This window comes from Xenopus laevis, chromosome 9_10L, assembly GCF_017654675.1.
Source record: "Xenopus laevis strain J_2021 chromosome 9_10L, Xenopus_laevis_v10.1, whole genome shotgun sequence".
Classification (NCBI taxonomy): Eukaryota; Metazoa; Chordata; class Amphibia; order Anura; family Pipidae; genus Xenopus; species Xenopus laevis.
In genome coordinates, this window is record NC_054387.1 from 101489790 (window position 1) to 101505617 (window position 15828).

The 15828-nt window shown below is 36.1% G+C and overlaps 1 protein-coding gene across 5 annotated transcripts in view; it reads right to left on the bottom strand.

Moving 5' to 3' along the window:
* The window catches only part of snx29.L (sorting nexin 29 L homeolog), a 290583-nt gene that overhangs the window by 178333 nt on the left and 96422 nt on the right, over positions 1–15828 (bottom strand). For all 5 annotated transcript variants that reach the window (XM_018236316.2, XM_041575891.1, XM_018236317.2 and 2 more), the window contains exon 15: positions 4732–4832. In XM_018236316.2, coding sequence (XP_018091805.1) covers positions 4732–4832 — 101 coding nt within the window. The remainder of the gene's footprint in view (positions 1–4731; positions 4833–15828) is intronic.

Sequence of the window (15828 nt, forward strand, 5' to 3'; positions counted from 1 at the left end):
GGTATCTCCTTTCTCTGTTGCTAAAGCTCACAAGAGCCCGTGGATTCGTGGTTTTTTTAGGCTTATTTAGCTCTCTTACAGAACAGGATTTAGTTAATTACACAAGACCACAAGTCCCGGGTATTCTGCCTCCTTATCTTTGTGGTGTCCCAGGGATAGAAAACAATTTAGGTAGCAGCTTTTGGGACAGCTCCACCCTCTCCAATTTTCTATTTCCTACTTGAAACCTTTTAACCTGAGCAATTTGTGTGTTTTTAAATTATTTATCCCATTAACTGCGGTCCTCTTTATATCAACTACACTATTTATTATTGATCATTAATTACTTGGCACTTTTTAGCACTTTACAACTAATTAATTTGTAAGCAATTATGAAATTTTAGTAATTGCGACCTTACAATAAACCTATTAGCACTTAAAGCACTTTAGTATTTTTATTCTCATTAATTCCTGGTTGGATTGATTGTGGGTGAAAATATAAGGTATTGGATAATACACTGGATTAAAAGGTTAATTATTTATTTGTGTAAAGTATTAATTGTATTGAGTATCTATCAACCTTTAAGTCTAAGTACATTTAACTGAATTAATTCTTATAGCACTGGCACTTTAATATAATTGTAATTTGTGCAAACCAAGCACATTAGTATTTTTTAACGTTCAGTGATTGCCCTCACGCAATCACAAAATACTTTATAAGTAGTGTAATATCTGAGGAACTGCGGTACGAGTGGGAGGCAATTGGGGTTCTTTTTTTCTTTCGCTTATACACTGCTCACAATGTAAAATCATTGGCTGGCGAATATAACATCGTTAAAGCAGAGCATATCATTAACACCTACTCAGAAGTTTCGTTAAATATTTTGTAGCAAAATACACTTTGCAATTGTGAAACTTTTATTACATACACTGCAAAGGTTGGCAAATGCTATTTGGTTGCAAATGTTGCAAGGAAGTTGTTAAAAAGGACACAAACATGATCGGTAAAATTCACAATGGTCTTTGCAAATGTTTTTTGCACTAATAAAACATTCCCCCAGCAGTAACATTACATCACCCCAGTAGTGTCACACTGTCTGCAGAACACAGCTAAAACTACTGGAGTGGTTAAACAAAACCGTAAATGTGGTTCTCTAATCCAACTGCAATACCAAATAAAAACTTGATATCTATCAAACTAATTTTATTTAAAAAATTGACCACGTAATGCAGGATCTAGCTATGGGAGTCTTAGTGGTGATATTTCATTACTTCCAATGCTTTTTGCCTGTCTAACTGCTTCCCCACATCTTAATAGAAAGCCATTTGCTCAAAGGCTTTCACTATATATACCTAATAGGCAAGGACTACATTTAATCTTAGTTTCAATTTTACAAATGATTTTGAAATTAAACTCTACCACTGGGAGCTACTGCCTAAATGCCTGCAGTTATTCACGGTAAAAACGAAAGGAATCTATGGGAAAAAAACACAATCTGTTTATACAACAAGCAAAAGCAACCTAATATTAAGAAGATTACAGGCAATGGAAGTTTAATGTGCAAGCATGCATTCCTTAAGCCGTCAAAATGGATTTATGGATAAAATACACAATTGAGAATGCAGCATTTATGAGAACAAAGACTATGCTTGCAGATATGCCTGGATCAGAAGAGACAATGCCAATGATGTCAGTATAAATCTGGACATTGCCTAATATGGCCCCAACCTTTGCCCCCTCTAAACTGACATTGCTTCTACCAAGCTACAAAAATAAATATAAATAAAAAGGAATTGTTATTTTACAGTCATTCACCCTCTGCTTTCAAACTATAAACCAAGAAACTGTCATGTATATCAAATCAAAATTAGTGGTTGAATCCCTGTTGGCCATAATGCTTCAGCTGTCATTATGTCATTATTAGCACAAGAATATCAAATGTTCTCTAGTACTGTACTGCAAAAATTAGCTTTCCTTTTAACCCATGGCAATTTATGATCCGAATTCAAAGAGTTTGTGCTTTAGCAGTAACTCGACCAGAAGTTATTCCGAGAAAGTATTTAAAATTTAGGTGTTTTTTTTTCTTGCTATGCTTCTTGAATTATTTAGGGCTGCATATTTTAACAAGTCTGTCTTGCAAACCCGCAGATAATAAACACTGCACTTACTTTTGTTTACAGAAACATTTTGGTGGTTGTTTTTTTTTAAAAACATTCTTCGCAAGAAATATGTACTGTGTATATAAAAAAATGTACAATATTTACATATAAACAATAAGGGTATATTTTACTTACAAAACATTATGCATGTTCATGTGTGTCCTTGGGAACTATAAATGTTGTGTACATACAAAAAAAGCAAAGGAGCTGAAGAAAATATAAAGAGTAGTCTGGCAGAATGGCCCAGAGGTTTGGAAAAAGCGAGAATGAGATTTCATGTACAGGCTTGGGACCTGTTATCCAGAATGCTCGGGACAACGGAATTTCCGGATAACGGATCTTTCCTGTAATTTGGGTCTTCATGCCTTAAATCTACTAGAAATTCATTTAAACATTAAATAAACCCAATAGGCTGGTTTTGCTTCCAATAAGGATTAATTATATCTTAGTTTGGATCAAGTACAAGGTTCTGTTTTATTATTACAGAGAAAAAGGAAATCATTTTTAAAAATTTGGATTATTTGGATAAAAAGGAGTCTATGGTAGACAGCCATTCCGTAATTCGGAGCTTTCTGGATATCGGGTTTCCGGATAAGGGATCCTATACCTGTACAAAACCTGGCATTGGAAACCAGCAAAGTCTTCTCTCTATTTATATACACTGATGCACAGTTGTAGCAATGGTTAATTTCTGTTTTTTGGTGGGTATCATATGTATAATACACTAATGGTATCAAACAAGTAAATTGAGATCATTAATTACAGCTAACAGTATTTCTCTATATGTTAGAGAAGAAGATGGTATTAAGTCATATTCCCTTATCATTTATCCTTATTTCAACCACATAATAAACCCTTCTTACTATTGTTCCTATTATAGCGGATATGCAGGCAGAACTAAACTGGGTTAATTATGAAGACTTTAGTATTATACTATCAGTTCAGATGTTTTCAGAGGTTCATGCCCCCCCCCCCTTATTATCAGGAGCCCACAATTAATAACAAGCTTAGAACCTTGGAAAAAAATTGAATCCATTAAATTCACATTCTACTTATTTTAAATGAATCTACAAACTCTCCAAAAATTTGAAAACATTGGAAAAACTCATTTAAAAAAGAAACGCTTCGATTTTGCCTAGGACAAATTCCATTGACTTCTACATGAACTCAGTGGAGTTTTTGGTGCTTAATAAATCTTTAAAATTTTAAAAAAAAGCTCAAACAAACTAGACTTCTTGCAAAAATCAAAAAAATTCGGGATTTTCGAGAAAGAGCGTGAGAGAGAGAGGGATTCGGGGGAAAACTTTTTTTTATTTAAATACTCCGAAAAATCCGGATTTTGATAAATAAGGGCCTTATTTTACACTTTGTTACTTCACTCTCCTGGAAAAATATCAAGTATGGGTTTGACTGTAGGATAAAGAAAAGGGAGAAACAGCCACATTTATACACATTTATAAATAACATATATTTCAAGGTGTCTTTATGGTCCCCTTGATATGACATTTGACAAGATTATTGGAAATTTAGAGCTCGTGTCCTTCTCTTAAGATTGGCACTTTTTCCTCTGTCTATATTATAGATGTCAGATCACAAGAGGCTTTGTCAATCATTGTGTAAGCATGAATTTTAAGCACGCAAATGGTTATCAACCCAAGCATGATATATATAATATTCTTTTGTTAATACTCCTACTGTATGAATGATACGGTCTTCCAGAACAATACAAATATGTTGGCTTTACATTATATTTATATAGGTCCATTCTAAATAAATTAAGATACATTAAAGTAATCTCCAAAATAGTTGTACTTATAAGCTTGCCACTAGATATCCAACAAATGAAGACATGCAGACTAGATTCTTGGCAGCACAACATCCTATAAGCATACTTCCATCTATGGCAGATGTCTCCTCAGTGCAATGCCCTGCCAAGTGCTAGGATTGCTGCTACCTGCTGCGGTATTAAAACCTCCAGATGTGGTTCTCTAATCCAACTGCAAAAGTGCTGTTCTGTGGTTTGTGCCTCTAAAAGCTGGAACTACAAGGTTCATAATGTTTTCAAGGAAATGTAATTAATCCTTAATGTATATATTTACCCACATTATATATTCAGGCACATAAGATTATAATGCTGTGTAAAAAGATATACAAAGCTTGTTATATACTGATATTGCTTTCTGTATTGGTCTGGTGTAAAAAAAATCATGTCTATATAAATGCTGATTAGCATGCAAGAATTATATGAACAGTTGCAATACATCCATTTAAATAAAATGTATCTAATAGATGCACAGGTATCAATGCTATTACATTCTTCATAAATTTCTCTAACTAAAGGCTAGAGTTGCCAGAGCTGCAAAGGATTTGGGTAATGTGACCAAAAGGGGGAAAGGTAGTGTAATCCCCAATGGTAACCAATCAGCAGGTAGCGTTTACTGGTCACCTATTTAAAAGCAAACATCTCATTGGTTGTTACGGGTAAATGCACCTTGGCATACATTATGCTTTTTACTACATACTGGGAATGGAATTTCAATTTCTATTCACTTTATCATTATGACTGATAATTGGAAATGTCTATATTCTTACCTCAATGAGCTTTCGTTCATAAGAGTTTGCAAGTTCTTCATTGTCTACCACAGACTTTACTTCTGGTAGGTTTTCCCCATCAATATTCCTTAGGGTTGGAACTAAAAAATAAAAATACAATAGTTAGCAGGGATTGAAAAAACAAGGCACATCTGCTAAGTACACTGTTTGCACTATATTGGGTCTATTTTCAAATCCATTTACTTTTTTTTTTTCAAAACGTCAAGGGGATCAAAAGTTGTTTTTTTTTTCATTATGAGAGAAAATATATTTTGAAGTAACTTTCCAATTGATATAAATTGCATATTTGCTGTGGTTTCTTCTAAAAACAACTGCTACTGAAAGTATCATATATGGGGATGATGATATGCTCTGAATTGGCTGCCAAAGCAATGTAGCAAAAGCCAGCTGATTATCATCAGACCTGGAGGAGAGCTAACGTCTGATGCATTTTTTTTTTTTTAACCACTAACATTTTTTTCATTATGTATACTGAACAGTTGCCTAGAATTAAAATTTCTTTCCCTATGCAAAAAATACACACTATCCATACTATCCAGCAAATATCCCATAACTAGGCATATCCTATTTTTTTATTTGGGTCAAATAATGAATTGTCAGATGTAATTTTTTAAAGTTGACAAGTAATCTGTGATCAGGCAGAAACACAAGATGCCCTGTCAAAACCATCCCCCATCCAGACTTTACACGTCCCAATGGTCTGCAGTATGGTCTAAACCAGCAAAAGTGCAGCAAAGAATGGAACCATCACATATTTAAGGCATTTCCACTGAAAACAACATTCTGGTATAGTTTTATCATTTCCCCTTTTTGTGTAAATAACTAAAGCATCCTTTCTGAGTTTATTATTGGTAAAATGCATGATTCATCATCAACTATTTTACCCAACGTGTTTTGACTCCATCAAAGTTTGGGGTTCATGGTGAAGACCCCAAACTTTGAGGTGGGTTGAAAAGCATTTAGGTAAAGAGCTATGTTATCATAAAAAAACTGAGTGCCCTGCATCTCTGTAAAGAGTGCAATAGTAAACAATATTAACACTGTAAAAAGGGACCAAATGTATATTCTGAATGTGCCATGCTCCACTTTTAGCAGGTAAATTTGTTTTGTTGTGAATTCAACTTTTTACTTTTGTGTGTGTTTCTCTTTGTTGGAACTTTGCTCTGCTTTGTGCTTCTGTATTCAGTTTAGAAACTGGGAAGTTAATTAAATGTTTTAAGTTCTTTTTATTTAGGGATATTTTACATAGAGTAGTTTTTATCAAATATCAAACTAAGGGATCAGGATTAATTCCAATTTCCCGAGGAATATTGGCTTTAAATTTGCATATACTTGAATATAATACTTAAATAATACTTTATCATACAGGAGCAAACATTTTTAGCTAGTCTGTACAACGTTTAAAAACCGGAATAACATCTTTCCTGAAAGAAACAAGGAAATTATTTCAAAGTCATTATTTAGGAAAACAAGAGATGGGTGGATCTCCAAGATATCCAGGGACAAATAAACAAAAGCACATGTTACTTTTATGTTATAACCACCCATGGTTTTTAATAGGCTCAGTCTCTGGTGATTTGAGCACAGATTTAGCCTGGGGCCAAGTCTGTTATGTTTAAAAGAACATTTTTTTTACATTTGTTTGCAGGAAAACACAGTTTAACGTTCAAGGCATTTGGAACATTATTTAAAAAAAAATAGTACATGTCCACAGACACAATATATAAAAATACAGCACACCTGAATCCATTAATTAGACAAAAGTTCAGATATATAGCATTTGTTGCTGTCATAACCATTATTTTCCTAATATACAGTAAGTATCATGTGGTTGATTCATTTGTCTTGTTATTTACCCTGTTGTACCATCTGTGGTAGAAAGAAAGAAAGAAAGAAAGAAAGAAAGAAAGAAAGAAAGAAAGAAAGAAAGAAAGAAAGAAAGAAAGAAAGAAAGAAAGAAAGAAAGAAAGAAAGAAAGAAAGAAAGAAAGAAAGAAAGAAAGAAAGAAAGAAAGAAAGAAAGAATGAATGTTAATGACAAGAGGTGACATTCGAGAGCCACACAAGGCTAGCACACATAGACATAGAGACACCATATGCAGGACTAATTACAACCATGCAATAATAGTTTGTCCCATAAGATGCTGGAAACATGTCAAGTTTGAAGTTGGTCCCAATCAAACAACAGTAGCATTTGCATGACAGAAAAAAAATGGGTACAATATAAATACCTTTTTTTATTATAAGGACCTGCATACCCCCTTTATTAGTTTTATTAAAGGGGTTGTTTGCCTTTAAGTTAACTTTAAGTATGATGCAGAGTAATATTTTGAGTCATTTCCAATTGGTTTTCCTTTGTTGTTATTTATGTTTTTTTTATTTATTTAGCTTTTTAATCAGCAGCTTTCCATCTTGCAATTTCAGCAATCTGCTAGGGTCCAAATTACCCCATAGAGCTAGATTGGAGGGTTCATTGTATGAATATTGTTGTAGGAATCAACTTGGAACCAGGAATGTAATTTCATCACTTTACACTCAACTGGTGCAGGTTTCCTCTCCTGTCTCACATTAATATATGTTTGCATGGGAAACAGATTTGTGAACCCCTATTATGTCTGAGACTTGGGGGCAGATTTATCAAGGGTTGAATTTCGAAGTAAAACAACTTTGAAATTCGACCATCGAATAAGTGTAGTACGATAGTCAAAGTATTTTTCCACTAAATTGAAACTGTAAGATGACAGTGTCCGACTGGGGTGCCCAAGGCCCACCCACACCATCCCCCGGCCCCCCAGCCGCAAACAGTTTCAGTCTTAGTGCCGCCGCCATTGACACCTCCCCCTCCCAGCTTCTGAACCGGCGGGGCCCCAAAAGAGCCGCGGCCCACCAGGTATTTTCCCGGGGCCCCGCCGGGCCAGTCTGACCCTGTACGATGAAATCGTTCAATTCGTACAATTTAATCATATGATTTTACAAAAAAAACCTTCAACTTTTTAAAACTTAGCCAACGGCTCATATAGGTTATAGGAGGTTCCCCCTTAGGCTAAACAGCAATTCGGCAGGTTTAAGATGGTGAAGTGTCGAAGTTTTTTAAAGAGACAGTATTTCGATTTTCGAATGGTTGAATTTGTGAAGTATTTTCAATTCAAATCGAATTTTGGCCTGTTCGATGGTCGAAGTACCCAAAAATTACTTAGAAATTCAAAGTTTTTGAATTCGAAAATTCACTTCGACCCTTAGTAAATGGGACTAAAATATGGAATTCTATCAGAATACTTTTCCCTAATGTAGGAGTTAAGGAAACGGCATACAAAGTGTTGTTTCATTGGTATTCTACACCCAATCACAAACATGCCTTTAATCCAGCCTTTCCTCCTACATGTTTTAGGGGATGCAAGACTGGGGGTGACTACCTTTATGCCTGGTGGCATTGCCCCATTGTATCAGTGTTGCCGGCAGAAGTGTAAACTATGGCTTCTAAGATAATAGGGGTGACCATTGAACCATCTATATCTACTTTTATCTTTACTGTACCCTAAATTAGCTTCACATTTACGCAAGCTTGTATCCCAGATACTAGCAGCTACACATTGGGTTATAGCCCTACATTGGTTGGCTCCCTCCCTTCCTATCACACATGTTATCAACAGACTTAAATTTATCCAGTCTATGCATTATTTATCAGCTCTCCTGGAGGACAAACTTGATCTCCATACATCCATATGGTCACTTTGGGATAAGTTTCTCTCTGAACAGCCGTAGGATTACTAATGTCCATACTGCAACCGTAATTAGACTTTGCTCGGATTTGATTTGTCTTTTTTTATTTTGTCTTGTTTATATTATTTATATTGTTTCTGTAACCCCTTTTCATTTACCTTTTTCTTATGTACTATTATGATTTTATTTATTTGCTAATAAATATTACAAAGAGTTAAAAAAAAAAAGCCTGGAATAAGAATAGGAATAGAGAAATAGATGAGTTATAAAAAGTAGCAATAACAATAAATGTTTAGCCTTATAGAGCATTTGTTTTAGATGTGGTCAGTGACCCCCATTTGGAAAGAGTCAGAAGATAATAATTAATAAATAATTCAGAAACTATAAAAAAAGAAAAAATGAAGACCAATTGAAAGAATTAGCTATTTTATAGCATAACTAAAACTCAACTCAAAGGTGTACCCCTGTTACAGATTTTTACCGATTGTTTTAGTTAAGAAATATCCTATCATAATCAAAACAAATAAGCTCTCCACTGAGAAGCCTCTGTATAAACAAACCCTTCACCCAGCTACATTCTGCTATTTCTGTTTATTATAATATAACTACATGTACACATCACCATATTTGCATGCAGTTAGTATTCATTGTAACACAATGGCTTATAGGTAAATCAAATCCGCATTCACTTTCCTAAACAATTCAAATAATTATATTTTCTCAGCTACAACAGGGTATTTGTACTTCCTGACACTGATTATCTCGTACATCCATTCGCCAACACCACCAGCAATAGCTGATAGCTTAGTTCTGCTACTGAAGCACACAACACACAGCTTTCTGTCAACAAAAACAGCCTTGTCTGCTTCCTTTAATACCATTTTAAATAGCATCCGTGCATGCACTCCAGAGTATGCCATCAATAAATGACACGATAGTGATGCAGAAGCCGCAGTTTTAGAAAAGATGTTTAAAATTTAAAGAACAAAGTTTTAAAGGTCACCAAGTAATACAATTTTCAGTATAACCTTTATTAAGAATGTTCCATTATGGCCAAAATTGCTCACAATGGGACACACATTCCGAAATGTGGAAAGGACAGCAAGCTGATTTGCCTCTCCAGTGGGAAATGAACTGCTCTGGAACACAAATTGCAATAACACATCCTAAAACAGGCTTCACAGATAATCATACAATAATAAAAACATTTCTATTTTTTCACAGTACATTTTTATCTCCTTTTTAGGAAGTGGGTGTAAGTATCTATAAGGTAAGTGTTAATGGTTACTAAAGTTGTGTTAGCACTGCCTATGTTAGTAACTATGAAATGGAATATCATAAATATGGTTGCAGCAATTAACAAATACATAAAGTTGAAAAATAAAGTTTCAACCTAGAGAAGGAAAGATTCACTGAAATGGTGTATACTCTCTACACTTTGATATTATTCAATTTGCCACCATTTTGATATAGATGTAATTATTTTTTTTAATTATAGGCTCACGTCCTCAATTGTATAGGGGCCAGAAGAATTTACCACCACTGTGCAATACTGTACGTAGCTATATGTTGAGCACATTTGAATATTAGGAAATATTACATTCTATTAATGAATTAAAGGAGAAGGAAAGCTACGGAGGCATTTTATTGCCAATAGATTAGCTGCAATAGTGCAAGCTAGAATGCTATATTTATTCTGTAGAATGTTTTACCATACCTGAGTAAAAAGCTCTAGAAACTCTCTGTTTGTTTAGAATAGGAGCTGCAGTATCAATGTGGTGTGACATCACTTCCTCCCTGAGTCTCTCCCTGCTCTGGGCTCAGATTACAGTAGAGAAGGGAGGGGTGCGGGGAGAGGAGCAAACTGAGCATGCTCTTGCCCAGGGCAATGAGGTTTAAGCTGAAGGCAGGAAGTCGGATACAGAAGGCCATGTGTACACAATAGAAGGAAAGAAATGCAGTGTTTCATTTGACAGCAACATTACTTTGGGGATTTACTGGTATATTTCGATGGACCTTTCTGATAAGGCTTACTTAGTTTAAACCTTTCCTTCTCCTTTAATGACATTCTATTATAGGAGCTTCATACATTACTACAGAATATGTTTTGTACCTTATGAATATATTCTAATAAAAAAGTTCATATCAAGGGCTAATCAAGTGCAAAGATAATATAATTACTGAATACCAATGTACCATTCTTGCCCAATTTGTAAAACTACTATTAATGTTTAAACATGACTTTAAACATGTGTGACAGCTTTATGTGAAAGAGAACAGGAAAAGATCAATATGCAATGATATTTCTTTAACTGCCAGGAAATTATTTTGTTTCTCCATTCCAGCTGCTAACAGCCTAACTAGCCTTCTCAGAACTCTCTCCTTGGTCCTCTCACATTAAGTCCATCTGAGTAGCGGAGGGCTCCTCCCGAAGCCAAAGGTGGCTGCTATAGGCAGAAGAGTGAGCCGGGACCGGGTCCTTTCAGTTAGTTCTGAGTTTGGGATACCTTATGTTACAATAGCATAACTATGAATTCAGGAAAATGCTTTACGTTTCAACTTACAGTTGTCACTTGAGACATGGGGGATTTGCAAAACTAGAGTAAAGTTAACAAAGGCAGAGTAGCCAATGAAAAACATTATCATTTTAATGCAGTTAAGAATTTACAATTATTTGCTGACTGTTTGCTATGGGTTAAAATTTGAGAATTTCCCCCTTTAATGGGATGGTTCACCTTTAAGTTAACCTTTAGTATGTTTTAGAATAGTTACTTCTATGTAACTTTTCAATTGGCCTTCATTCATTCTTTTTTATAGAATTATTTGCCTTCTTCTTCTTCTGACTCTTTCCAGCTTTCAAATGGGGGTCACTGACCCCATCTAAAAACATTGTGCCAGTACCACATGCCACTTTTGACTACCCCTAATTCTGGCCCTGAGGGCAATATCTAGTGTTTTGCCATCCTCCAATGGAGTGCCAAAGTGTTTCATTTCCTTTAACGTTATGTCGCCCAAGGTGCTGTGATTGCCACTGCTTGCTTTGCCAACTAAAAATCTTTCAATACAGATTCAGTTCAAATTCAAAACTGCACCTCTGATGACAATTAGGCGAGAAATTGCACACGCACACCTGGCCTCTCCAATTAGTTACGTACGGTGCCTGGGGTATAGGAGGACGGCCCCTCCACGATTACTGAATGAAAAGTAACTCCAGCACACATAACATGCTCAAGGGATTACTCCCGTGTTTAATGTCAATCCAACAGATACAACGTTTCGGGGGCGTACCCCTTCATTAGGTGACCTCTGATGACAAACCATGTGCTTTTTAATTTTAGTAAATTTTTTTCTACTTATTTTTCTCCTGACATTACCACTGGACTGAAGAAGCATGATGCATGCATAGAGATTTCAGTATCTTCCAGTGCAATCTGTGCTCCCTGCCTGTCCTAGCTTTGCTAAATGGGATCGGCCGCACTTAATCAGCAGATAAAGCTCATTGATAAAGACCTTCCTGAGCCTTGCCCTTAAATACCTTATTTTGTGTCAGTGCATTATACTCCTCTACATATAGAAGGAGTGTTCTTAAAAAAGCAGGTATGGGTTGGTTTATTAAAATTTCCCCCCAAAACCCAACTAGTCCTTCATATCTTTTCCACTTCCTGCAGGCTGAATTCTTAGGATGTGCAGGGGAGCCAGCGGCACTCAGCAGATTGTACTGTATGATAGGAACCAATCAGCATCTAGGTGGACCCGATAGAGAACTAAAGCCTGTCTTTGTTTGTGTGACTGCACGGCTGTGATTGGCTATCCCCTTCCTACTTTGCTTTGCTATCTACATATTAGGACATGACCACTCCTCATTTGAAAAACAGACAGAACCGTATCGATCTATAGGGAGCTCCAATAAAAGGCCAATTTTAAGGTTAATGATCCATTTTAGCCCAGCACCATATACTGTATTAATCATTATCACCTACAAGGCTAAGGGAAACTTCACTTTTACTATACAGTATGTCTCCTTTAACACATTTTATTCTTAGTAGTATGGTGATATTCTAGATTTTTAACAGTCAACCCCTTTTTCAAGAGATGTATGTGGCACAGTACGTTTTAATAAGACAGCTACCGAATTTCAGAAAGGTTTTGAAGTACTATATCATAGATACAAATATTGTATTATTTATGGCAATGGAGAGACTCTCTGAAGATTTATATCAAAGAATTCAACAGAGACAAGGATACTAAACACAAGCAAACAAAGCACTTCAAAAAGAAGCCAAAGGGAAAAAACCCACACAAACAACACTGCTCTGAGAGCACTGTGTCCTTGAACCCTCATTCCAATGATATAATTCAGGCTACAAGTAAAAAAATATCAGAAACCTACATGTAGAAAATGTACTAAATAGAAACCTACATTTCCTTTTCATTTTATGATGTTTATAACAATGGGGCTCATTTATAAACTTAGTGCAGGGCAGATTGGTTTGCACAGTATTTGCCCTGCACATGGTTACATTTATAAAGCTGAATAAGATAAGATTCTTTATTTGTACAAGTACAACATGCAGTGAAATTCTGTGCAAACAGAAAATTGCGAATTTTTTTTCCCCACTGCGAATGTCTACAATATCTTTTTAAATATGGCAGAAATTGCAAATTGCGAATATTATGTGCGCATGAATTACGACACAACCTTTGGTGGCGGAGAAAATATTTGCAAATCAGTTTCACAAATTGCAAATTTAAGTTACTGTCAACGCTATTTTCGTGCACAACAACCTCCCACAGTGGGCGCAATCACGCAAATACCCATCTCATTTGCGAAAATTTATTCTCAAAGCGAATTCGCAACAAACGGAAAGACGGGCACAGCAGTGCAATATTTTAGCATTCAGGAAAAAACATGGACAATACAACCATTTGCAAATAAATATTTGCTGCGCAAACTTTATAAATGTCCCCTAATGTCTCTCCTGTAACAATGAATTGAACTCTGCATAATACACATACTATATATATAAATTATTTAAAAAACATTGCCGTGAAGTTAAAGAGTTAAATATGTAGGAATTTCCACCCCTGTTCTCTCCTGCATTTAATAAACTCATAGTCACGGCTTCACCCCTCGTTCCCTGCCAGTGGAAACATGAGAATGCAGTCTCCTATCAGGTAGGAAATATAGTATAATATTTTAATTATTAATGTTAAATTTGATATCTTCATATATGACATGTTGCCCAAGCTTTCACATCCTGTGCAAATATCACTGCAAATGTGGATGTCGGGGGGGGGGTGAAGGTGTTAAGTGAAAACAGTATCCAAGCAGGACCAGACAGTCCTTACAAACTGCACAGAGCAACAGAGCCGTGAGCACATCCAAAAGCTACCAACGCAATTGCCTGTGCTGCCAAATGGCCAGATGCTCCCTGAAAAAGAGAGTCTTTTTTCACAATTCTTTATCTGAAAACCGGGGATAAGTGTGGTTTCTGCACAGGAGTAAATAAATTAAGGGAGCCAAATGGTGCAGGTTTATGTGTGTTGATACGTAAGCAAATGGAGACAAATTTAGGCTGTCTCTCTTAAACATTAGCGTGTTTATTAACTTTAATAAAGATGCAATCTGTGTATTTTTTCTTTAAATAAAAAATGTAAAAGGCTTTTATTCACACTTTACCCTTTCTAGTACTGATACTCTTTATTCCGCAGCTGAAGCCTTTTATGCTTACTAAATCCAAAGTCAAGTAGCCATGGATAATGATTATAATTCTAAAACCACTGCACAGAGCTACTGTTGTGGTCCATACTCTGACTGCCATAAATATGTGTATCTGCGTGAACATAGGGGCAAATTTACTAAAGGGCGAAGTGGCTAATGCTAACGAAAATTCGCCGATTTACTAACGGGTGCTGGCATAAATTCACTAGTGAAGTGGACCTATTCTAGCGCTACTTAGCACCCTTACGCCAGGCAAAATTGCTGTCTGGTGAAGGGACGTAACTACGCTAATTCACTAAGTTGCGCCAGACTTTACTTCGCCACCTCAGACCAGGCGAAGTACAATAGAGTAGATAGGGATGGTCCAAAAAAAGTTGAAATTTTTTTCTAAGTCCCAAAAAAACGCTAGTGTCTTTTACTTCTTTTTGGGTGATAGGCTGAAAGTTTGATTTTTTTTTAGGGTACCCTCCTTCCCCCCTACATTTGATAAAATATGGCACCTAAACTATACTGTGGGCACATGTGTAGGGCATTAGAACACATTTATTAAGGTTCCCTGGCCTTGTGTAGTGTAATGTGTTTGCTGCTGCATATACGGCCATTGTACTTTAACTGCACACTGTATGCAAATTTGCCTTTGCTAGCGTAACTTCGAACCGCTGATCGTAACATCGCTAGCGCAACTTCGCAAACGATCAGTAAATTTTGTGCGCAACTTCGGACCTTCGTGATTTTGCACAACCCTGGCGAATCTACACCTGGCAAAGTGCGGCAAAGCCAACTTCGAAGGTAAGTAAATTTGCCCCATAGTAGGGCTCTTTCCCTAACATACTGTAGGTCCCAAAGTGCAGTTGCCAATATAGCAGCCAAAGCAGTTATCTTTCAAGGAGAATGAAAGTTCCAATCCAAGGGGGATGCCAAATGTTAGGGCACCCCCCAAGGATTTTACTGACTTACAGTGAGCTGCACTGGCCCAGGACACTTGTGAGCGAGCGGTTTTCACTCACAAATTATTCTTTTGTTTATACCTGCATAGATGATGATTCAGCTCTTAATTGGATTATTTTTCCCATGATCACGGGAAAGATTGTAATCTTAACATGTATGGCCACCTTTAGCTTGACAAATGTAATATCATTATACATTGCTCTCTTAATGATTTCTTGTGGCAAACATAATAAAAACATATTTAAAAAAAGAAAGAAGAGGAAATAGAATACAGACAATGAAAATTGCAACTAATTTCAATAGAACACCAACAGTATGACTGAGGAGAACTGGCCTCACTATGGTGGCAAATATCCAATAGATATTTTTATGCATATACTCAATTCATTTAGGAATTTTTAACATAGGTCCAATTCACAAGTCAGAAACCCTCAGAGGCAGATTTTCAGGTTGGAATGGTCCATCACTTGTCAAATATGAAGCCTGCCATGTGAAGATCCTGCAGCCACAGGGTACAGGGAGCAGAAAGATGTGTTTTGATAGCTGAATTAAAGGGGAACTATCGCAAAAACAAACATTTTATATAAGTGTAGGGGCCCATAGGGGTTTAATCTGTCCCTATGGCTTTAAGGTCCCTCCCTTTTCTTAGTGTGATTGGCCAAGAGGGGTAATGACAACTTCCTGCCG